Source organism: Anopheles maculipalpis, chromosome 3RL, assembly GCF_943734695.1.
Source record: "Anopheles maculipalpis chromosome 3RL, idAnoMacuDA_375_x, whole genome shotgun sequence".
NCBI lineage: Eukaryota > Metazoa > Arthropoda > Insecta > Diptera > Culicidae > Anopheles > Anopheles maculipalpis.
Window position 1 is genome coordinate 46,117,488 of NC_064872.1, and position 25,136 is coordinate 46,142,623.

The 25,136-nt window shown below is 42.2% G+C and overlaps 1 protein-coding gene across 2 annotated transcripts in view; it reads right to left on the reverse strand.

The window, feature by feature from the left end:
• LOC126563857 (roundabout homolog 2-like) overlaps positions 1-25,136 on the reverse strand; it is a 116,092-nt gene that overhangs the window by 77,890 nt on the left and 13,066 nt on the right. Inside the window, exons 2-14 of one of the 2 annotated variants that reach the window (XM_050220635.1) lie at positions 20,703-20,896; positions 19,580-19,682; positions 12,860-13,013; positions 12,399-12,529; positions 12,195-12,335; positions 11,039-11,170; positions 9,998-10,929; positions 9,806-9,928; positions 9,494-9,731; positions 9,319-9,414; positions 8,854-9,261; positions 8,498-8,693; positions 7,082-8,344 (exon numbers count right to left, since the gene is read on the reverse strand). In XM_050220635.1, the coding sequence (XP_050076592.1) occupies positions 7,300-8,344; positions 8,498-8,693; positions 8,854-9,261; positions 9,319-9,414; positions 9,494-9,731; positions 9,806-9,928; positions 9,998-10,929; positions 11,039-11,170; positions 12,195-12,335; positions 12,399-12,529; positions 12,860-13,013; positions 19,580-19,682; positions 20,703-20,896 (3,893 nt within the window). In that variant the 3' untranslated portion in view covers positions 7,082-7,299. Of the gene's footprint in view, positions 1-7,081; positions 8,345-8,497; positions 8,694-8,853; positions 9,262-9,318; positions 9,415-9,493; positions 9,732-9,805; positions 10,930-11,038; positions 11,171-12,194; positions 12,336-12,398; positions 12,530-12,859; positions 13,014-19,579; positions 19,683-20,702; positions 20,897-25,136 lie in introns of both variants that reach the window. The other variant, XM_050220634.1, reaches the window with a different exon arrangement.

Below are 25,136 nucleotides of genomic sequence, written 5' to 3' on the forward strand. Positions count from 1 at the left end.
AGCTACTGAGAAAGAGGATGGAAAAAAAAATTATTACTTAAATTTCATTTCAAAGTGCCTGTTTATCATTCTTTTATCCGTAAGCGAAGGCAGTTAATGGTGGATCACGACCCTACCGAAAGAGCTAACTCAATCATCTAATCACCACCTAATAGAGTGAGCTTCATGTTAAAGAAAGGTGGCTCAGCACTGCGAGATTTTCACTGCAAAGAAAATGGTATGGTGTAGAGAACCAGTTCGGCAGATTAAAGGATCCAAGATATTATGTGCACAAGTTGTTGACCAACTTGCGAAAATTGTAATGTATCTTCTGAACCTCTTTTGAAATGCCGCTAACTCATTTGCTTATAGCAGAGCCATCGAGCGTTCACTGAAAGAGCTGCCTTATATTCATTCATACGAAATACCATCTTGACACTATTTATAATTGTAATTGCTGTCTCAATAACAATGATGAAGAGATTCGCTAATAGCTACGCAAATGCTGTTGCTACTGTCCAGATTAATCACTGTGTGTTTATGTGACAGTAAAACTGATGTTACTGTCGCCTAATAAACGATAGTTGAATAATATTTTGGCCAAAAGATATAAAAGAATAAAATTAACTGCAAAATCACGAATCGAAGAGCCAACTATTTTGTTGTTATTTACAATTGAATATGACGGTCCAGTGCCGTATTGTCAACTATTTTGTTGTTGATATCGTTATTTTTCTCCCCGGCAGTTCGCAGCCTAAACTATCAAACTGATCAGTGCACTGCGGAGCGCGCAGCCTATTCTTTTTACTGCTGAACGCGCCCTCTAGTGCGTGATGCACAAAACTGCTTTGCTTGAGCGATTGTAGAGCGTCGCATCGCGTGAGAATTATCGTCGCGAACAGGTACCCAAAAGAATAACACTTGTAATTTTCCATAAGTCAAATAAAACACGAGTTTCTTCAACGAATCGTCGAAACAGAATGATTTTATTATATGACATTAGCATGACATTTGTGTGACATCCACGGAAAATACAAACTACGGTAAATATATACATCGAAATCAAGATAACTACAAACTAACAGTTTTTAGGTTACTACAACTCGGCTGTCCTGATCTAAAATTGACCTCAATTTCGTTCTTTACAAACTGAAAGTGTTGATGTAGGGGTCAACGTCACGTGCAACCCATTTTTTTTTTTATTTATCTGCCTCAAGTACCCCATCTTAAGGAACCTGGGTTTGCTGACATCCGTCGATGTCGCGAATTATATCCCGATCGTTTGGCAAACATCTATATTTGACTATCAGTTTTTTGTTTATATTTGGACTATTGTCTACATTACGAATGGCGACGACATCACCTTCTTGATATTCAATGGCTGGATTTTCTTTTGTGAACTGATGATGTTCTCAGAAGCCTGGTTTCGTATGCAGTATAGATCTCTTTGACCAGAATCATTTTTTTCTTCCAAAAATTCATTAACTCGAATTCATCTACATTGGAGAAGAGCGTAACGGAACCTTAAAAACAACAATGTAATATAACGTAGGGAAAGGAAAAAAATCATACCGCTAAAGTGTCGCATCGACAAATCTGATTAATAACAATCTAGTATTAGACTCGCCGATCGGCATAAGCGCGTGACGACAATCATAAACAAGAGCAGGAACGATCAGAACGATCGGAGAAGCTATACGGTCCAGCATAAGCGATGCGCGATCGCTCCAGCGGCTAATGTTTACATTGAAGCATAACGTCAACGCAGCGTAAGGCGATGCGCGACCGCATCAATATAGGCGAAAAGAAACGATGTAATCCTTAGGAAAGCGATATGCGTACACGTTGCTAATCGAAAGAATTCCCCACAAATCTAAACATAGCGAAACGTAGCGCAAAAAAAAGAAAAGCGTAGCAAAACAAAGAAGGAAAATAATTCATACCTTCTCACATTGGTAACATCGATCAAGGGATCGAAATTAGTATATAAGAACGAAACTTGAAAACTCAATCCACAGAACTTGTAAGTCTTTGGAAGATATTTTCAAGTTCGGGTAAGTTTCCCCTTTGCCTTCCCTCCGGATGTTGGTCCTGCACTCCAGTAGTGTCTCCCCTCTCCGTCGGAAGAATTAGGAGAAGGTATCTTCGGCTGTGCTTCGTCCGCGGTTAAAAACTTATCCTGGCAAGACCAGGAAAAAAGGTTAACTCGCCTGACATGGCAGAGCTGGTGTCGCCCAAACGGCCGGTCCGGGATTCGGGAAATCGTCGCTAGCCGAACTTTGGTGACACGGTTAGATACTGCTCCTGGCAAGTCCAGGAAAAAAGGCTAACCAGCTTCGCCTCAGGAAAGTCGGTGACTTCCGCCGTCCTAACGCGTTATCAGCAGATACGCGGATCCATTGGTAGGAACTGGCCTGGTCGACCCAGGAATAAGCCCATCCGTCTGATCCAAGTAAATCTGGTAACGCCAAGAAACTGCGCGAGAGTTTCGGATTCGGTCAGTCCTTCGCGTGATCGGTCCCCCAACGGCGGATGCTCCGCATCCGGTTTTGTTCCCGTCAGCAACACTAAGTGCATGCCAGTGATCTTCAAATTCAACAGATGCAATAATAATGCCGTCTATATATACTACAAGCTGTCCATTGTCTATATATTTTCGCAAAATATCATTGATGAATCGTTGAAATTGGGACGGGGCATTCTGCAATCCAAATGGGATCTTTACATATTCAAATTAACTATCTGGTGGGCCGAAAGAGGTGAATTTAATTGAGGCTTCGTGAATTTCAATTTGATGAAATCCACTCTTCAAATCCATCAACGGCAATTAAGACAATTGGCGAGGCATCCTGGGAACTACTGGGACGAAATATACCTTTTTCAAGAAGATTCATTTACTATTTTCCTTGCTTGAATACGCTCAGCAATGGAGAGGCGTCTCGGTTTGCTAAAAATTGGAGTTTCATGCATCAGACTAATCCTCATAGAGTGATTTCTTTTATCAGTTACATTACATACATCATCAGGTATCTTACAGTAGTTGTCTACTACGACTGAGCTGACAGCATCGACTTCGTTTGGTTTTAGGTGTGTACCAATGTCTAGTTTATGATTTGTGTCTTGTATGTCAATAGCACACATTTTCTCGAACGTGTGTCGGCAATCTTCGTTACTATCACTAGGATAGCCATTATTAATTTTGTTTTGTTTAGCTTCATTCACGTCACAAACTTCCGCCTGAATGAGACTTTCTACTACCTTTGAGGGAATGTCATAAATACTCAATGTGCTACGTTCGGACTGTCCCGTTGAAACACCTTTGAAAATGTTTAATGAGTGTTAACGCGAAATCACAAGTAGTTCCGGAAAACGTATACCTTTATTACTCATATTTAGCAATGCTTTCACGGAATATTTACGTGAAATTTAAAACAAGTGAACATTTAGTTTCTTCAGTAAGTCCCTACCCACAATTATGGGCCAAAATATTTCATCTTCCGGTAAGATGATGAAGCTATGCATTACCGTCGTACTGTGGAATCGTATATGGCATTTTACTGCACCAAAAGAAGTTATTTGGCAATTTCCAAGACCTCGGGATCCAGAATTACACGCATGCCTCAGAAAAGTGGAAGACACTCTTATTCATTTTCCAAATCAAATGCAACACTTACCTCCTGTTCAGCATCTAATATTTCTCTACCATGTTCACTAACAGCAACAGATGTCTTCTTTAGCCTATCAGGGCAGTTCTGGTAGGTATGTCCCATTTGATGACAATGGAAACACGATCCAACAGGTCGACGAGGTGAAGGGGAGGATCCTTGGTAATGTCCGATTTTTGAATAGTTATAGAATCGGATCACTTCGAAGTCGCTCTTTTTCGGCGCAGCTACAACCGGACGAACAGATGTCTTCGATGGAGTATTCTGCCTGTTGAACTGCATTGGGGACGAATCTTCTCGTATTTCTTCAGCATTTGTTGGAGCTCAGTTACAGATTTGGCAGCAAAACGGATAATAGCTGTGTTTATAGGATCCCCAAAACCATCAATAATTATATTGATTAGAGCCTCTTCCGCGACATGATCACCGGTAATTTGTTGCATCCCTAGCATCAAATTGGCCTAATGAAAAATCATTTAAAAAAAAACGCAAGTCACTTTATTTTTCAGGCACTGTAGTACAGCTAAAGCTTTTATTCTTCTTCTTCTTGGCTTAACGACCTCTAAGGTCATGCTGGCCATCAAAATGGCTTTCTAGACTGCCGATACCACGTAGTTGGTTAGTCAATCCTCACTACGGGGGGACGGTCCGGATGGGATTTGAACCCCGGTCCTGCCGTTTGAAGACCGGTGCCGCTGTCGCCTACACCACCGGCCCCAAGTTTTTATTCCACAGCTGTTAAATTTTATATAGCATCTTGAAAAGTCTTGTTCTTATTTAAATCATTCTGAAGCATTTTTGTGAATCATTTAGAAGCATGTAACCGTCTAAAATAGCTTACTTAAAATTTTGGTGAAAAACATAGTGAGTAAAACTTGAAAAACTGAGGCAAATAGCTTACATGGTATTGCAGTGTAAAAAGTAGTGACTAAAACATATAAATATATATAGAGTAGAGAGGATGGCGGAATTTACTTTCATTTGTACCGTTCATTCGAAACTACCCGAAGCACCAAATTTCCCTGCTCAGATGAAGCATGGAGAACATAAATTTAGAATGAATTAAAACCTCCCTTCAACGGATTACTGCACATCAGCATCACCAACGAGAAAATCCTCTTGTCGAGCTGCCTCAAAAACCTGACGAGGATACAAAAAAAAATAAAAAAATAGAAATTTTCATTTCCTAACGATACCGCTGTTCACTGCTATATGGAATCATTGAGCTGTAAGGTTATATTTTAGCAAACCATCGTATTTAGCAAACGATGAACCGTTTGTAGGTAGAAACCATTATCGTGCGGAATGCGTGTCTGTGTGGGCTAAGGAAAGAGTGATAGATTGAACATGATGATATTTAAATATTCCATGAAATTTAAAATGTATCATTGCTGCTAATAACGAAGAGCAAGCCACACGTTAGATTAGATAGCTATTATAAATAGCTTGTTTGTTAATAAACAATAACAATAATAAAATAAGCAACAGTTTCCTTTGCTACTTTCAAAGTACTTACAAGTCTTACTGATATCACCTAGTTGGATAGCCAGTCCACACTTCGGGGGGACTATCTGTACGTTGCCTAATATTTTTCTTTGATCTTTCGCATTAACTTGACGGGTTACTTGGAATTTGTTTGTTTTTCAGCTTAACTAAGTATGAATTTTGCACCAACCTCAGGCAGTATTAAATTATTTCATTGGTCATTGGAAGCATATTTTGAGTTTGTAAACAGGTATTTAAAATCCTAACCGTAACGTTGTACCGTAGTGAGGACAGGCTGTCCAGCTACTTGAAATCAATAAGCCATGTTACGCCTTTGGATGTAGGATGAGGATGTAAGCGGTGGTGGAGGCGACAGTGGCGGCGGTCTTCACACGGAGTTCAAATCCCATCTAGACCGTTCCCCCGTAGTGAAGACTGACTATCCAACCTCGTGGAGTTGTTGATGTCTAGCATGCCATTTGATGGCCGGCGTGACCTAGTAGGTCGTTAATCTAAGAAGAAGAAGGAAGCCATTAGATGACCAGCAGATGCTAAGCCAAGAAGAAAAAGCTAGGTATTTTAGATATCGTATTGTAGAAAGTAAGGGAATCAAAAATATCGACCATGAAGGATAAGGCGTCTCCATTAAAAGACATAAAGAAATCTTTGGAACAACCATTATTTTACATTTGATCTTAATCAAGCTTCTTTTTTGTCTTACCAGTCTTAAGCAATCACGTAAAACGTATTTTTCTTTCTCAACATTGTTGCTTTCTTTCTTTTTCCGAAGGACATAAGCCATTTTGCGATTTGTTTGTATGTTTTATTCATTTTACAATTGACACTATGCAGCGTTATGTACAATCATTTGAAGTAATGCCTAAAAACGTTAAAGCACTTTAATACATAGATACAAACAAAGATACATCTCATCGAATACATAATCTTTTGATCATTTGTTTAAACAGTAAAAGTAAAGAAACTGCATGATAGGTCTGCCTATGCGTACATTACCGTGGGTTTGATCCAGTTACATCTGTTTCATAGTTCGGAGGGATAATATTGCTTTGCTTGCCTATTTACAATCGATTTAGCCTAGGTGTAATTGTATGGAAAAGGTAACGATGTGGTTTGTAATGATTAAAGTAATGCAATAGCAAGATTGAGTAGGAGTTAGGAGAAAGTTTTTAATAGCGAAGCTGCAACAACTTTTCTACAAATCTTCTGAACCATCGGTTGGACGTTTACTTTGTTCACGTTAATGTTTACGTACATCATTTTACTCTGTCTCATGATTTAGATATTGTATCGTGCAGAACCAAAAGTAAATTGCTACACACAATAAACAGAGTCCGTATCGTTTTATGTGAGTAAAAAGAAACGATCTGTTGTGTTTGATATGCATGTTAAAATTTCACATACAAACGGATGTAATGTGTACAAAATGAACAAATCGTTTGAAGGAAATGGGAAGAAGCCGATATGGCAATTGGTGGGTAAATGATAATAATACTACAAACACAACAGTGCTACAAAGTATGGAGACAAACGTTTCACTTTGTTTTATAACGTTCCGTTTTCCGTGCACAGTTTACATCGTTCATGTATCGACGCCCTATACCAATTCAGCCTACCGGAACACGTATCGTTGCGGTTGGATGAATTTTAATTGGTGGTCACTGTCTAATTTATTTAAATCGAGTTTCATTGGAAGTACTTGTAGGTGTATGAAGGTATGAAAGGGTACCTGATTCCTGATGAACGCTCCCACTATTCGTTAACTCCTTTCCCACCAGTTGCTACGTTCCCACATACATGTTGGAAGCTTATGGATCAGTCTTGCTCGTACATTGTTTTGGTTTTTGGTTTTTTTTTTTTCGGTATGTGTGTTCGCCATCTGCCACACTACGAAACACTGTCGAAGTCAAACCGGCAGCGGCACCGGCGCTTACCTTCTTATTCGTTTATCCTACACTAATAGGTACAACATTGAATCTTCTTACAAACTAGGAACTAGGAACGACGCTCGCCCTCAGTACGGTTTCAGTACGTAATGAGATGATGGCACTGAGATTACGTTTACCGTCAGTCAGCTTTTTTCTCATGCAGGTCCTGCACATAATTGCCGTTTTAGAATAAATTATTGTAAATAATCACTGCTCCACCAGCTTCACACATCGTCTCCCATCTCTGAACCGGCACGATAGCTAATGACGCTGCGGTTTCCGGTGGGCAGGTAGACAACCACATTTGTATCGTCACCATGAGCACCGGGCGGCATGGTGGCGTGAGTGTTTTGGTACAGGTTAGCCATGGTCATTGCACTAGCTGTTGAGTGGTTCCAACTGTTTGTACTACCCGGCACTCCCGTTTCACCTACTTTAATATAAAACTGCTGCTTTTGTCCCAAATTGTTGAGCGAGGACATTTTCTTCTGCTGCTCCTGGTGCGGGAATGGCTGATTGCTACTCTCGCTTAATCCCGTATCTTGCTTCGACGTGGACCGCAAACTGCTTACGATCGGTGTTCGGGAGAGCTTAAAACGCGTTTTATTGGAACCATTTCTCAGTGTCCTCGGCATCTGCGTCGAAGAAGGGAGTGGTTGAGTGGAGCCACCCGGTCGACCGTGGATGGTTCCAGCGTCAGTACCGTTGCTGCTATTACTGCTGCCACTGCTGGCACTATAGGCACTGTTGGCACCACTACTCTGGCCGTTCGAGCTTCCGTTCTGACTCGGCACTAGGTGATGATATCCGCCGCTCACTGATGCGTTACTAGCCGCTAGCAAGGATATCGTATGAGATGCCAGCTTGTTCTCGGTAATATTAATTTTCTCTTTCGGATTGAAATATGTTTCGGAGCAAACGTTCCGACCATACCCCGCACTGTCATTGTCCGACGGTGCGCGTGTGATCGAACCACCCGAATAGGCATCACCGTCGAAATACATATTGCCGGCCGTCGTTGATGGTACCAGGTGATGCAGGTGACTATCATTACCAGTTGCACCTCCCGCAGCAGTAATAAATCTCGCATTTCCAATCAGTGTGGTTGTAGCGTAAGGTGCAGGCGACCGAGTTCCGCCTGAACTGTACTCACTCGGTGCCCTGCTACCGCACTGTTGCGACGTAAGATGGTTCGCTCCATCGTGTGGTAACGGATTGAAGGTCGATACCTCAGCATAATCGCTTGGATAGTCAGTGTACTCAACGTAGCTGTTTGTAAGAGAAGTAAAATTTTAATGTGAAATGGTATTTAAAGCCTCCCTCTACAAGGCTCTAAACCAATGTGGCGTGGTGACGAATTTACAGTTGCAGTAGGAAATGCAAGTGTGATTTTTCTCACTTCACCGACGACAGAAAACTTACCGAGAACGATTGTCATGCAGCATGGTTTGTTGATGTTGTTGATCTAACGGTAGCGTGGAAGTCGTGCCTACTGGTGCGTAGTCCTGTATGTGGTCCTTGTTTCTTCCTGCTGTCTGATATCCCCACACCATACTCGAGGGATTCATCCAAAGGCTATCGTTCCGAGGTATCTTAACGACACCACCAGTGGGATGAGCTGTTTTAGATTATTGATAAATGGAATAGGTGCTATTAGTAGAGTATTATTTCATTCGTAAATTGACTAAACTGAAAGGATTTGACTTAATCTATTAATGTTTAAAATACTCTCAATCCATCTTAGCTCACACAATCTACCATCTATTGCTGAAACTTACCCCGTAAAGCGGCAAGTGCTGACTGTTTCATCATCATGTGTTTACGTTTCACAAACACCATTGCACCGAACGAAAGCATCATGAGCACTAGTATGCAACCAAGTACCGCAATAAACCAGGGCTGCGTGAGGATGTCGTCCATATTGTTATGATTAATCGGGTATCGGTGAGATGTTTGATCAAGTTGTTTGGTGACTGGGTCGAGCCGCAAAGTTGCAGGATTGCTGAACGGTCCCATACCGGCAGAAGTGGCAGCGGCTATGCTGACCGTGTACGTAACACCTTCGGTCAGGTTTGCAAGCAGCAGTGTTGACGAGGTGGCCTCTATCGTTACATTGCTAAGCACTTTTGAGTAGTTTGTACGCAAATCAACTCCACGTACGATAATGTTGTAAGTTCGTAGAATGCCTAAGGTAAAGATCGCTGTTATTGTTTGTACACAAGTTAAAAAGCATGCAAAATTACCATTCTGTGCTATTGCAGCCGGGGCTTTCCACTTCAGGTACACCGCAGATGAATTCAACAGCAAAGCTTCCATGCCATAAGGTGGTTCCGATGGAACTATACGGAAAAGAAAAAAAAAACAATCCAAACCTTTTAGTCAAACTAATACGTATGACTACTCAGTTGCACATCTTACCATCCTCAAGTGTTCTTGCTAGACGGTAGTTAGATGGTTTCCCTTCAACCGTTTTGTAAAACGGCACTACAAAGAACTCGTACTCCGTGTACTTATCTAGCCCCGTCATGGTACACGAAGATGCACCAGCATTCAAAACGGTCATCATTTTGTACGATTGTCCTCCGGTTGCACGATCGGAGTGCGTTGTGTCTCGTGAGTAAATGTAAAATCCTTCCACATACTTCCCATTGATAATCTAGTGAAATGCATAAGACGGTGTAGGTTAAAAAATGGCTGATCGAGCACCGTGCTCAATTCGATGTATCCTACCTCCCACACTAGCTTCATTGAGGTGGAATCAATTGCGGTTGCATTAACGAGCTCTACTACATCTCCCGAGAGTAAACTTGCCCTCGCTTCACTCATGTCGATGCCAGTACCAAAAATGTCGTTCTGAAAAGTTAAATCAAGGTAAGATAAGGGGGGGAAAAAAACGAAACCCATGCAATGCGGCTGTCTCACCATTCCTAGCAGAATAGGTTCCGAAAGTGGACTTGGCAATGAAATACCGTGGGAATTTTCGGCACGCACCACGAAGTAGTATGTCACGCCGGCGCTGAGTCCGGTCTGTGTGTAGATATTGTTTTGAAGACGATTTGCAACCTGAAACCAGCCTTCGGTTTGGTTACGTCCAAACAGTTCCACTGCATAGCCGACCAGGCTTGATGCACCGACTTTGCTACTTCTTGCCCAAGAGATTGTGATTGAACTTTCGGTAATGTTCGTTACCTGTGGCTTACCCGGTGGTCCAGGGAAAGCAGATGCTTCTGGTGCACGATAGAATTTGATGTTTGGATTAGTTGGAACATCAACCCGAAGCAGTGCGCTCCAGGTAGTTTTGCCTGATTTGCTGCTAGCGACGCAGGTGTACAGCCCGCTGTCATCGATTTTGCTCAACTCAGCAATGGACAACGTTCCTGATTCGGTAATGTTTATCTTCTCCGTAGCTAATACCGGTATTCCGTCTTTGTACCACGAGATGACCGGCGAAGGAACGCCACTCGCCTTACACGGCAAGATGGCAACGGATTTGATGGGCAACGTTTGATTGGACGGACCCTGCAGAATTAGTGGCGGTGGCCGATCATCTTGAAGATTTACACTCAACACAACGCGCGTGCTCACGCTGCCGACACTGTTGACGGCACTGCATACGATCACTTTACCATTGTCCATGCGACCGATTTGGGTAATGGAGAGCACACTGGTACCGTCCGCATTCTGTGTAACCTCTAAGTTATCCATCCGGTTTCCCGGCAGTAGCAGCGTACGGTTGCCTTCCACCGACCAGAAAAGCGTTGGGTATGGGTGTCCGGTTGCCTGACATTCGAATAATGCTTCAGATCCTGGCTCGATAAGCAGATTTTTGGGCCGTACCAGAAAACTGGGAGGTGCTGGATGGAGGGCGAAACAAATGGGAAGGGACCGGGGTCAGCAGAAAGTGCTTCGATTGTGGTCAAACGAATTAACGATGCAACTGAATGTGTTTATGTCTTGACTTACAATGCACCACCAATGTACCGGATGCGGTGATAGATCCGACAGCATTGTCCGCCTCGCAGCTGTATTCGCCCATATCTTCGATTGTGATGTCATCTATTCGTAAACTTCTGTCCTCTAGCACTCGGACTCGTTCTGTTGGGCAAAGCAGAGCAAATGTCGATAGGATGCGTGCATGCGTTAGAAAGAGCAGTTTATCTTTACCGGGTTTTCCTATATCTTGTTTTCAAGTACAACATATTCGGAAGCGAACAAGGGGTTCAAATTAATAGAAATTACTCCCGTGATTTATGCTAGTATCGATAGCTCAAACGATGTGCGTATGTTGCAATGGGCGAAGAACATGAATGACTGCATGACTGTTGTCTCATTGGTTGTCAATTTCTGTGATAATTTATATATATATTTTGTGCTTTCGACAGGCCTGACTGACTTCAGCAAGTATAGCTAACAAAGGAAGTAAAAAATGAAATGCCAACATTTTCCTAGGCTGCAGGAAAAAGCAGAGGAAGACTTTTTTGAAAATATACCAACATTCAATCGATGGACTGTGCATAGCAAATATAGAACTCAATATAAAATGCAGCAGATACTTCCTACCTTCCTACAACAAAATGACTGTTTTTATACCTTATCTATAGAAGTCTATGGGGTTTCATTTTCGTTCGCAATTTTGTCCGAAAATATGGTTTGTCTTCCAGCAATGCGCTTAGCAAAAACCGAAAGATAACACACCGAGAACATTTGGGTACGGTGGTATCGGTAATTAATTTATTTTCCACCGGCTCGACTGTACCTAGGCGAGAGGTACATCCTGATACGGTTCATCTAGTTTCCTGCTTCGCAATTGCTTACACTCAGTACGAACGTGACAACTTTATCCTGGCGTACGAATTTATGGGCAGCTAACCGCACAACCCTTTTAAAGGGATCAAAGTTGTGCTCACGTAGCGTATTTTCGTGGCCCATGCCACGCTGACCAAACGTTGTTTGTTTCATGATAAACAAGCTAATAATAATACGACTAATGACAACACATAAAGCACCCTGCTATCCTATTATTTGGTCCATTCACTGGTTCGCACGTTCGATTTCCAGATTCCTGCGGGGTTTCCGTTTTACGTTTCCGATTATCGTGTAATGTGCCTCGCATACGTACCGAGCGGCATGTTGCCTCCGGAAGCGGATCGCCTCCACAGAACATCTGGCAATGGTTCACCTCCAACCCGACATTGGAACACTACTGAGCTGCCGGCAACAACAGTCTGATCCTGGGGCCCACGTATTAGAAATGGTTTCACTGTAAAAAAAAAAGTGAAGTATGTAAGTGTAAGGGGTGTACCAAGATTATCGTGCAACTTACCGTGGACTCGCAGAAAGGCAACGGTGGATTCGCGCACTCCTACTATATTCTTCGCCACACACTGATAACGACCGTCGTCGGATTGGCGAGCATCTTGAATAGCCAGATTGCCACCGTCCACGATACGGATGCTGAAAGCAGTAATTTATTCGACCGGTTACAATGCATTGCTTAGTTTAATTGATGAAAAACGAGATGTCGGAATGCGAAGGATTAACTTTTACTAACGAGAGCTCTAAAGTTCGCGGACCCTTTTCGGCATGACCGGAAGTGTTGATAAGTATCATTATACCTCCATTATTCATGCAAAAACGATCGTCCGCTGGAAGTTTGGTAGTGCAAATAAAATGACCAAGCTTGCAAATGTTGTTATTTGTGCCAAGGTTAATAAATAATGTGTAATGTGGTTGGTCGAGAGAAACACAGCTACACACAGCTATCTGTACCATGATGTGACTTACCGTTTGGAGCTGGAGAGATCCAAAGTTTGTCCGTTTTTGCGCCAGAAAACTGTTGGTTCCGGTGAGCCTCTCGGTGGTCCACATTCCAGCAGAACCGTTTCACCCTGCGCTACTCGTGTATTCTGTGGTTCTAGGCGAAACTCTTCCCTGAGAACTGAAATCAAACATCACACGATAATTTTCTGCATAAACAAAGTTGCAAACAACTAGCTTTATATTTAGGGCAGTAAAAGGTAGTGAAAAGTTGTTTTAATTTGCTTTACTTCTATCGATAAACGTTGAAGCATTGGATTAGAGAATGGTGCAGGATGAAGATATCCAGATAGATGTGTTCAATATTTACTCCGATACACAGAGAAATTCATATTGACTGAATGCGTAAGATGCATTACGAAGAGTTACGAAAACAGAAATAAAAACTGTTCAAAATGTTCATTTGAGCTGACGGATTACCTCGGCAGGATGAATGTACATAAGTCCTTGGCTTTATGCAGGAGAGTTTTCCTGCAAAAGTTATAATCCACACCAAACACCCCACGACGAACTAATCTTGCCCGGTGATAAAGACCAGGTATTAAAAACAACTTTTCAAGCACGAAAAACCATCCTCGCCGAGGATGCCACCAGTTTCCGAGTTCATACGTGAAACGGCAACAAATAGGATCGAAGTGTTGGGGTCCAGGTGAGCGAAAATACCACGCCACCGACTATTGGTGAACGCTGCTGCGTTTCAAGTAACTAATGTCACAAGTTACGTTCGCCATACCAAACCTTCCTAATGTATCTTCTTCGATTTGCGCACCAAATTGCTTCAGCTAAACTCCAAATAATGCCCTGATACTGCATATCGCCCTGTACACCATGCACAAAAATGTCCCGGAAGCTAAACAAGAACGAATGTCACGAAAATGCGAACGCACGTTACGGGGTGTCGATTACATTCCACAGAACGTGACTTGCAAAACTTTACGCTAACCAATCTTGTATTCACTGTAATCCTATCGCAAAAAGTTAATGCAGAAGGACAACGACTATGTCCATGGTGGCGGACACGGTAATGGCAAGGTTTGCCAGTAAACGGCGCGTGATGCTGTTTCCGCTACAGCTTGCCCCTTTAAAAATCCGAACATAAGATTAATACGTGGTGAATTAGCCACGTTTTTGTCGGGAGCCGATCGGAGAGCATTGCAGAATAAAATATGAAACCATAGATGCGACCCAGATCATCACGGTGGTGGCAATCGCAGGGGGGAAGATTGCAATCCACCTCCATTACCCTGAATACTATGTCTGGTGTGCTTATGTACAAGAGTCTGCTCAAGATGTATGTTTCGTGACGGGAAGTGAAGAGAGGGAACGAAGGATCAACGAAATCATTTGTCAAATATCGTAATCCTCCCGATGCAGTGAGAATAGATTGTACAAATTGGATTAACTGTCCCGGCGATACATCCATACTGCAGAAAATGCTATTAAGTTAATAAGACAGCTTAAAGGCAAATTGTTAGCAAGGAAGGAGTCGAAATTAGCAGCACATTCAATATGCGAAATGACAATGGAAGACTCTGCTGGTAATGACTTTTTTAGCAATTAACGAGTTTGATCAATGAGATGAATTTATGCGCAAAAAAAAAAATCAAAAATTTTATCAATCGTATACCCAGCCCGGTAATGCAGTCTTCGTTTGGGACTTATCGCAACACCAGCACTGCTGACCAGAGTACCAAAAAGGCTGGTCCGCTCTGCTGTAGCATCGTAACGTTAAAAAAAAAAAAACACATACAAGATTGCATTCTTATGCCGGCCATCCTTGAAGGGGATCCCTGGCACCTTTTATTTATGACATGGACACGAATAAATATTCTTGCACATTTTTATCCGTTGAAATCTCCCTTTGGCCATTATTTTTCACACACTTGAACGCTTTTCCCTTTCCGCATTCTATCAAAGTACACAAGATTGCCGCACCAGGACGAGACGATACGTTCAGCGCTTTCTGTGGGAGCACTTGCATATGAAAAAGTGTAGTTATTTCAGCATTTTTAGAAAGCAAAAAAAAATTCGTTCCAGCTATCCTGGTGTGTACTTTAGTTTGCGGCAGTTTTGTACTGTTTTTGTGCAAACTCACTGGGTAGGAAAGATATGGCTGCATAATAAAAGATTCATAACGGGCCATTAATATGCATACGGGCGAAATTTGTTTCCCCAAGGTGGTGCAATGGTGACAGAATCTTCCAAAAAGTAGTTTAATGTAAAGCTACACAAATAGAAGACGATATACAGACAACAGCATTTTTAACACGTAAACTCTTTATGTCCTTTGTGTCCTTTATCAGATTAAGTAGTAGTAGTTAATTTATATTATTCTTAGCTTTACATACAAGATGCAGCAGTGGTGCAGCGGGACGGCACAGTGCATCCAGATCGTCCCCTCGTAGTGAGGACTGACTAGCCAACTACATGGTATCGGTAAGTCCAGTAAGCCATTCAATGGCCGGCGCGACCTTAGAAAGGTCGTTAAGCCGAGAAGAAGATGGCAGTGTTAAGGTCTCTGCCAGTGGCACAATTTAAGAAGTTCTAGTCGTGTAAGTGGTGGCGGGGGGATGCTGTATGGAACTCCTTAGTACTTACTACGAGACATCGCTCGAACTGCTGGTTTCGCGTACTGTAAAACCTTACACATTTTTGCAAGCATCTCATGATATCTGAGTATGGAGTACAGAGTAGTCGCATATTTATTGTGGACTAATCTTTACAAATAAATATTATCGATAAACGTATTATGGCAAGTGCATTGTCAAACACGCTCATGAGATATATTCATGTATGGTTTCTATTAGTGTCTTTGAAACATTCGTACTGTCCCTGGAAAATATAAAAGATTTTTGTTTCTTTGATGTGTAGTCATAAAAGAGAACAAAATAAAAGAAGCATGTAAAGCACTAAGGCCGTCAATTTTTTTTAATTTGTAACCATAGTGTCGCATGCCGCTGAATATAAGTATGTTTTTGTTTATTAGCTTGCTTTGTGTGCCGTATGGGTTATACTAATTCAATTCTTAGCCTAAGATTCGGAGGAGGAAGAGCAAACACCCAGACGGCAGCGGAATAGAGATGCAGTGATGGAAAAATCAAATAAATGAAAAGAATAATTAAACAACTGTTGTCAGTGTCTGCAGCAATACCGCACTGATACGGGTATGGTTCGACACCTCTTGAAGGTTAATATAGGATCTCCATACCCTACCTAGAATCAATACGTCCACGGCGTACAGAACGGTAACATAGCGTTCGAAGAGACATCAAGCAAGGATGCGTAGGTCCTCCAACGTGACAGGGGGTTGGGGGAGAGGCCTTGCAAGCCACCTCTAGAAAACAACTACCGCAACGAAAGGGCAACAACAGAATTTACCGCAACGGACCAATCGATACAGACCCCCGCAACGAAAAAGGACTTACGATTGGAGACTCGGAACCTGGGATTGTAGATCCCTTACATCTGATAGAAGCACCCGAATTCTATTAAATGAGGTCCAAGCCCGCGGCTTCGGGATAGTAGCACATCAGGAGGTGCGCTGGAAGGGTACAATAGTGCGCCAGTACCGCAGCAACTGCACAATCTACCAAAGTGGTGGAGAAACGCGTGAGCTCGGTACGGAGTTCATGGTGCTAGGTGCGATGCAACAACGGGTGATTGGATGGTGGCCAGTCAACGAACGAATGCCTATATGGCAGGTTCTTCACTCTGAGCATCATAAATGTGCACAGTCCGCACCTTGCAAGCACCGATGACGAGAAGGAGCTCTTCTTTGCTGGAGCTGGAGAGGGAGAAAGACCACTGCCCACAACATGATGTGAAGATCGTCATCGGAGACCTTCATGCTCAGGTCGGACGGGAGGAGGCATATAAACCAACAATTGGAAGCTTCAGCGTTCACCAGCCGACAAACGACAACGGCCTCAGGCTTATCAATTTTGCCTCCTCTAAGCACATGAGCATTCGCAGCACCTTTTTCCAGCACGCATCTCGGTTCAGCTACACCTGGAGATCACCGCTACAAACCTACCCCCAAATCGACCACGTTCTAATAGACGGAAGGCACTTCTCGGATATTATCGACCTGAAAACGTACAGAGGCGCAAACGTCGTCTCGGACCATTTCCTGGTAATGGTAAAGCTGCGCCAGAAACTCTCCGTGGTCAACAACCAACGAAGCAAGCCTACCCCAAGGCTCAATCTGGGTCGGCTGAGGCAAGCTTATGTGGCAAAGAGGTATGCGGCAGCGCTCGGGGAGGCGCTTTCGGACAACAATTCCGCATTGCCCCTCGGAGATCACTGGCATATGGTGGAACGAGCCATCAGCACCGCAGCCGAACTGAAAATTGGCCGCTTACCACGCACCACGACATCGTTGGCAAGACGACAGCGAAGCTGTGTGAGGCGTACACCCGACTGAAACGTGAAGCATCAAGAATTGGATTGATGATCAATGCGACGAAAACGAAATACCTGCTTGCCGGAGGCTCTGATCGTGATAGAGCCCGTGTGGGAAGCAGCGTGTTAGACGACGGCGACAACCTCGAGGTAGTAGAGGAGTTCTGCTATCTTGGGACTGTCGTAACTTCGGAATCCGGAGACGCATTGTGCAAGGGAATCGTGCCTACTACGGCCTTCACCGTCTGCTGAGATCCAGAAGACTTCGAGACCACACTAAAGATAGAGACCAATGTGAGATATATAGCACACTGATTCGCCCGGTGGTCCTATATGGCCACGAGTCTTGAACCATCCGGGCGGAGGATGCAAACGCTCTTGGCGTGTTTGAGCGTCGCATCCTCCGGACCATCTTTAGCGGTGTGTTCGAGCATGGAGGGTGGAGGAGAAGGATGAACCACGAGCTTGCTGAGCTATACGGAAAACCGGACATCCTGACGGTAGCAAAGACCGGCAGGATACGATGGCTGGGATGGCATGTTATGAGGATGCCGGACTCATGCCCTGTCAAGAAGGTATTCATCAGCGACCCCCAGTTCGGCACGAGGCGTCGGGGAGCAGAGCGAGTTCGTTGGCTAGATCAGATGAAGGGAGACCTGTCGAAGATCGGAATCCTACATGGATGGGAAGCTGCAGGCAGGGATCGAGTTTCCTGGAGATCTATTGTTGACCGGCGCATGGTACGACGACGTGCTCTTTAAAAGAGCAGGCCAACATGAGTGATGAGTGAGTGAATTAAACAACTACAGGATACATATTCATAATTGGGCTAAAGAGTAATATAGGCCCTCAAGTTGCACGCAGCAAACTCACATGCAAGCTCCACAGTCGTTTGTGAACATGGCTGTGTAGGACATATTGAAAATATTTAAACTATTGGTTTATAAAATAAAAAAAAATATCATTTTAACTAGTTTTAATAAAATTTCTGTAATTCAATCAACTTTCTACTCAAATCATGTTTAAATATTGTTTTTTCCGTATATTGAGCCATTTAAATTAAAAAATATGTCTCACTATTGAATTATTTCAATTACAGTATGAACTGTCTCGTTTAAATGATGAAATAAGTTAGTGAAATGTTTTTATAAATTAGTTTTATACATAATCTAGCTTTTGCGACACTTAACAATAATTTCAAATAACTTTCCTCATTTTATTAATGATTTATTTAAATAATATTTTTATGTCCTACGCATAATGGTCACAATCTACCGTGATTTTTCACACAAGCTTGCATGAGATGAATCCCGTACAACTTGAAGGCCTTTATTACTCTTTAGTCCATAATTGATTAGGGACGACCCGGTGGTTTGGCGACAGCGGCGGCGGTTCTCAAACGGCAGGACCGGGGTTCAAATCCTATCCCGACCGTCCCCCCGCAGTGAGGATTGAAAGCAATTTCTCGATGGCCGGCATGACCTTAGAGGTCGTTAAGCCAAGAAGAAGAAGATGAAGAATTCATAATTGATCTTGCTTGAGTTGAGGTAGCAGCAGTGACATTGGCTTGTATTATGAATTATACTTTATAAAAGAAATGAAACATATCGCAAAACGAAAGACGATGTTGCACTCTTTTGTTTTCTTTAAAATTATTTATGATTCAATTTAGCTTAAGATTTGTGTCTCGGCATGTAATAACATGTATTAAGTTAAACTAATGTATGCCGGGTCTGATTTTTCAATTTTGAATAAACATTTCTATGAGCTGTTAAAATCCAAAACGTGTTCGTTTGGCAGACTTTTTTGAGATCAGAAGTTGAGTTGAATCAGTTTTGTATAGCATATTATCAATACTCTTACAACAAATAATTGGTCAAAATTTCAAAGAAATGTTTATCACAGTTGTTCAAAAAATCAACCTTTTGTTAGAAAGTTCATACTTTCCTTTGGTTTTAACTTAACTTATCGGTTCTGTACTTAAAATAGAGAAAACGTAGCAAAATAGAAAAACAATCTCTAAGCTGTACACCCTCGCGTGACTTATGACTTATAAATTCGAAATAGGGATCATTCGTTTGAAATTGTAAATCAGTATTTTTTGTACTTCATTGTACTAATGAAAGATATACCACAGAGGATCCGACGGAAGGTGTGTTAAAGATGAGTTCTATTATTTCTAACTGTGGAATGAACAAACGTTAATTTTTTTTTGTGTGTTTGCTCGCCAAGGCTTCTAACCAATCTGTGGGTAAAGTAATAAATTTGAAAGTTTCCGGATCTTACCTGATACTTGAAGCGTTGCATTGTGACTCCTGGCAGCACCAAGTTCGTTCGTCGCTTCGCACCAGTAAACACCCGCATCAGTCTCACGACGTGAGTGCACGACCTGGAAAATTAAAGAAAAATTTGATACCGTTATCAACCTCCAGCTTCTCAACACATAATTTGTAATCTCGAGGAAAACGTTAGCTGATCCCTTTTTATTTGCCAAAGAAGTCGAAATCAGTACCGAAAGACATAACTATCCTCAAGCTAGCTGGGTTTCTTTGTCGCTTATTTTTGCACATTTTTTTATAGAAAAGATACAGTTACTACCCGTTGCACAATGCAAACGCGAATGGATGTCGGATTTCAAATTTTAAAATATAATTGCTTATGCTCTTTCATAAAATCATAAAAAAAGAACAACGTATTTGACTGAAGCCCCAAAACGAGTCGACCGTATGTACTCTGGGGCTTTGCAAAATGCTGTTGTCTGATACGAACGAGTCTTCGGTATATTGCATACGTTGCATGGTCGCAAAATGATTTTATTACTTCGGGCGAAGGCCGCACCGAGCGGAAAGAAACGATTATTACTTGTGCCTGCATCCCGTGAAGTTGTACCATCGGCATCATCGTAGTGATGATCGTCGTCGTCGTTATCCACATCATTGTTCCTTCAAACGCTTTTTATGAAATCTTTCCTATGACCAAGGTTCCAGCTTGCTAGTTTGATGTCTGTATTGAGTGGAAAAAAAAGGATAACAGACCTGCCGATGGCTCAATGTGCATTTAGATGCACGAAAGCAGGAGGACCATTTTTTACCGTCGAACGATATCATCATCATCATCATCATCATCATGATGCTCGTTTTACATCGACACCACTCGGTTCACCCATACACCGGAAGGAAGAAAGAAAATGAACCGACGGAAAAGTGGTACGTCGATGAACTGTGCATGGAAAATCTGCAACGTTCAATGTCACGTACCGTTTCCATTCTTCTAATGTACCGATCGGGAGAGCCCAGTAAATCGCACCGAGAGTTGAGAAATTAAAAATTCAAATCGACAGCGCCGGGGAAAATAGAATGACACCGTCTACGGAAATGGGACACGGATGGTGGCTACTATCATACATTACCCTCAGAAAAAATAAACCTCCTGCGGGCAGCAGCATTTTATGAGTCCCCGGTTCGGCTTTAATCGGTTCACCATCTTTAAACCAAGTGATTGTTGGTGTCGGGACGCCTTCCGCTTTACAGTTGAGTGTTGCTGGGTCGTGACGAGTTACAATGACGTCTAGCGGATGTTCCGTAATTTTTGGATACTCCAAAGCTGAAATGAGACGATATGAAACGATTATTACATTTGAGGAGCATAGCACACGAGGTGATGGTATTGTTTCTGCAATCAAAATTTCCGTTCATGTGATAGAAAGCGACACAAATTAAAGCTTCATCAATGAGTAATAATTGAAAAAAAAAATGAAGTCCGCTTCAGTTAGAAGACTCTCACCAAACGTCTGTTTATAAAAGCACTCCGTTGCATCGGAAATAGTGTACAGAACATATTAAAGTTTCCGCTGAAATATAGAATGGAATCTAGCTGCAACAAACCATAAAACTTTAGCAACGGCTAATAGAAATTGCGGAATAGGCGGATGACATTGTGAAATGAAATAACAACATTTATGTTTGCATAATTGAAATCGTACTCCATGTAGTTTTAGCTGTTATAATTTAAACAACAGCATCAAAAATGCCCTCAAGGCACGTGTATTATTTTCACGGCAACTATAACTGTGCTTTTGCTTCGAAAGCACAGCACATACCCGTACTTTGCTTTTCCACATTGCCACGCGAGACAAAGACACACAGGATAAAAGCTAGGCATCCTCTGTTGAGAGTGGCCTGCGATAACAGCACCAAACTCACGAACTCACAAGGAAACATTCTCACTAAGCCATAATTCCATTTGCAATCCTGGTGGGTAGCGATTAACTAGGAATGTCACAGGCCATTGGAATAAGTTTATCGTTAGAGGCAGCTGACATTGCAGTGCACCCCAAAAGCGGACTCTTCCTACATTTCCCAGAGGTTGGGAAAGTTTAAATAAGTTATCAGAAGTATGCGATCGCTGTAAAAGTTGGCATCGTTCGCGTTCGCACAATACACAACAATCGCTGCACGTACGCAAATGTATTACATCCGGATCTCGGGCAAGCGGTTTGTCGCAAGCCAGAACATCAAAACTTTTGTGTGCGAAGACGCGATTCGCACTTGCTGCAAACATATTCAGAAGAAGTGAATTTACCACAAAAGGATCCAATGCATACGGTACGGGTCTTTTTATTCAACGAAAACAGCACTGGCAGCCCGGAAACCGCAAAGACGGTGCAGAAATTCTTGCGCATTGAAGCCGTCATGCCAACGGCAGCAGGCGTGCTACCCCGTAGCTGCATTGTAATTAACAATAATAATAATCTAAACTTTTGCCATATTTAATCCGCATGTTGTGTAAATCACAACCACTCATTCCTTCAAATGGGTGTCTTTAACAGTACCGAAGGCGTGCGGCATTACAAAGGAAATGTATGAACGATGCGAAGCTTTCATCACATATCAAGAGGAAGATTTATCACGGAATATGAAATACAGTGCTTAGAAGGTGTGTTTCCAAGTGTTGTGAGGCACGAGTTAATGATGTACTGTAGTGTCACTGAGCCAAGTTATGACTTCCACTGGTACATTTATATGCAGCAGTTGGGTGAGCTGAATGTTCCCGACCCAAGTTGCTTGTAAGCATGTTGTAGACCGAGCAATAGATTCATCTAACGATCAAACCGTCTACCCAATAATACGTGCTAAATATTCAAATTCGATTGTTTTCGGATGCATGTTCATACTCGATTACGATGAGTTCGGAATAGAAAAACAGTTGAACGTTTCGAAAGGCTTTTGTGTAGGTCGATAAACATGTTGATGTTAGTACGGGCTTCCCATCTTTACCTACGACCGCTTGCCTTATCCTTTGCGGTGAAGAAACCTTTGAATGACATCGAATGGGAGACGGTTTTAGGTACCACATTTCTTACTAGCTGTTGTTTTCTTTTTTGTGACTAAGCTAGTTATCGTTTGCCGATAGCCATGAGTTGTTCCAGAATACCTGAATCTGTCAAATATTTTGTTCATGTCGGATATAGGTCGCAATTAATCCATTTTGTTAAATATCACAAACTTTAGGCCTGATTATCTTTTACAAACGGAAAAGTCTCAAGACTTGTCAATACAAACGGAAAATAAATTTGTATTTTGAAACCGTGAAACTTGTGACAGACCAGTTTCGTTAAACAATTTTTGTCGTTAAATCTTCAACATCAATCTGTCAAAGTGATGAAGCTGATATTTAGGATAACAAAACATTTTTTCACAAATCATGTGAGTGATCATAGCAGTTGGGTGATGAAAGAATGGAAGTTCTCACTAAATAACGTCGGCATGTTCGATCCTTTGGAACTTACTAATTAAGCGTGAGTTTAACCTGTGAAACTTTTGTGTAAAACCTTTTTTATATGTTCTCGAGCTTGTTCTATACAAATTTCAGAAAAAATTTCGTGTATCGAAGGAAATGCTTAATGAGATTGAGCCAATGTTTCCGTCTGAAAGGGCAAAAGGACTCACGCCAAAGGAAATGTTGGCTACTACGCTGCAGATTTTAATATAGCAATTGTTCAACCAACTTTCTCCGTGGCATTTCCCAAGTGTTTAAATATTTTAGAAGAAAGGTTTTCGCCCGAATACATTTCATTTGAAATTGAACCAAATGAGCAGCAAGATGCCTGATGATATTTTTTTATCCCGTAGTGGCATCCCAGGCTTTCTGAATTAAAATTCTCACATTTTGATCGGAAGTGTACAAAAAAACGGACTTGAAACACACAGGAACGAGTGAATTTGGTGCCTTTCCGTTTCGAATAGGTGACGGAAAACCAGTCGACAAATACGAGTCTCCATTTGTGTTAGAGAAAACAAAATCTTGGCTGTGTACTGGTAAGTTTGCCTTTCGTTATGTTTTTTTTCCAACAGACAACACAAACGGTTGTCATAATTCGAATCTTCCGTTTTTGATCACTTGTCTTTACAATTTGTGTGTGATAATCACTGAAATATATAACCCGCGCCCCTTCCAACATGCTGCTGCAAAAAACTGTATTTTTTACATAATACATAATACTAATATTCTCTTACATAGCATAAATTATCCAACAGCCAATAAATTGCTGGTACAACTTCAATCAAAAATTCGATGCAGAGACACATATCTTGAAATTGATTTGTAAAAAATAAAACAAAATGAAATGCTTACATTGGAAGAGCTAGGATCGGAGGTCCGGGTTCGAATGAAAAAGGGAGACATTGTAAAATAGTTTGGTCTTTAAGCTAAATAACAATAAAAGCATTGAGTTTGTTATCTTTTTAAACTCCTACTTCTGTTTTAGCTCTAGAATCCTACAGGTCTTGGCATCCCTGCTATCGCGCAGAGCTATAAACTTCACTACGCTGTTTCTCCTATTATCCATACATTATTATCCATACATTGCATTTGATTTCATTTACCTCAAAATGATATCAATTCGACCAGGCTGTTTCGATCTACAAGATGTTCAATAAGTTCGAATAAAACCTTTCATCGTTTTATAGTTGTGCACTCTGTGTATTTTGTGTATTAGTTTTGGTGTCAGCTTTATTATCATGTATAGGTTAACCGTTGCATATGGTGTCGACTAACTGTCATTTAGTTTGTAAACACTGTGCACGATGAAAGACTACTGCGATCTTGTAGTAAAATTGTTTGTGGGAAGTGATCTGCCCGGCAACATATTTCGGTTGTTGAAATCTCACGGGGTGAAGCGGAATTTTACTTATACTACCATCCGTGGGTACCGGGAGACGGCCTCGACCAATGGTCATGTAAGATCGGGGTAGCCACGTTCGGCGAGGACGCCAGCCGTCATCAAGATGGTTAGGGAGCGGGTCCGTCGAAAAATGACCCGCTCGATGCGGAAGACTACCGACAAACCGGAGACGTAGTGAGATGTGTCAATCGGGATGACTCACACTTATGACAAAGGAAGGACCTAGGGTACAAGCCTTACAAGAAACGTAAAGTACATGGAGCAACGGAGGCTGCAAAGCAGAAGTGGCTGGACAGATGCAAATTGATACTTTCGTGGCACGCAGGTACGGAGTTCGTGCCTTCCGATGAGAAACTCTTCGTTTTGGAACAGCCGCACAATGTTCAAAATGATCGACGGTGGGCGCCGACGTTGACCAGCGTCCCCCCGTCAAAATAAACATCCTACGGTTCCAGAATGCAGCGTCGGTGATGGTTTGGGGGGCCATGTCCAGGCGTGGGAAGCATCCACTGGTGTTTTATAGAGAAAAACGTGAAAATTAACGAGGTTCTGGAGAAGGTTGTGGCTTCAGCACTTCAGGATCTCTACGGGAAGGATCCTTACATTTTCGAACAAGACTGCGCTCCGACCCACACGGTGAATATCGTCCAAGCGTGGTGT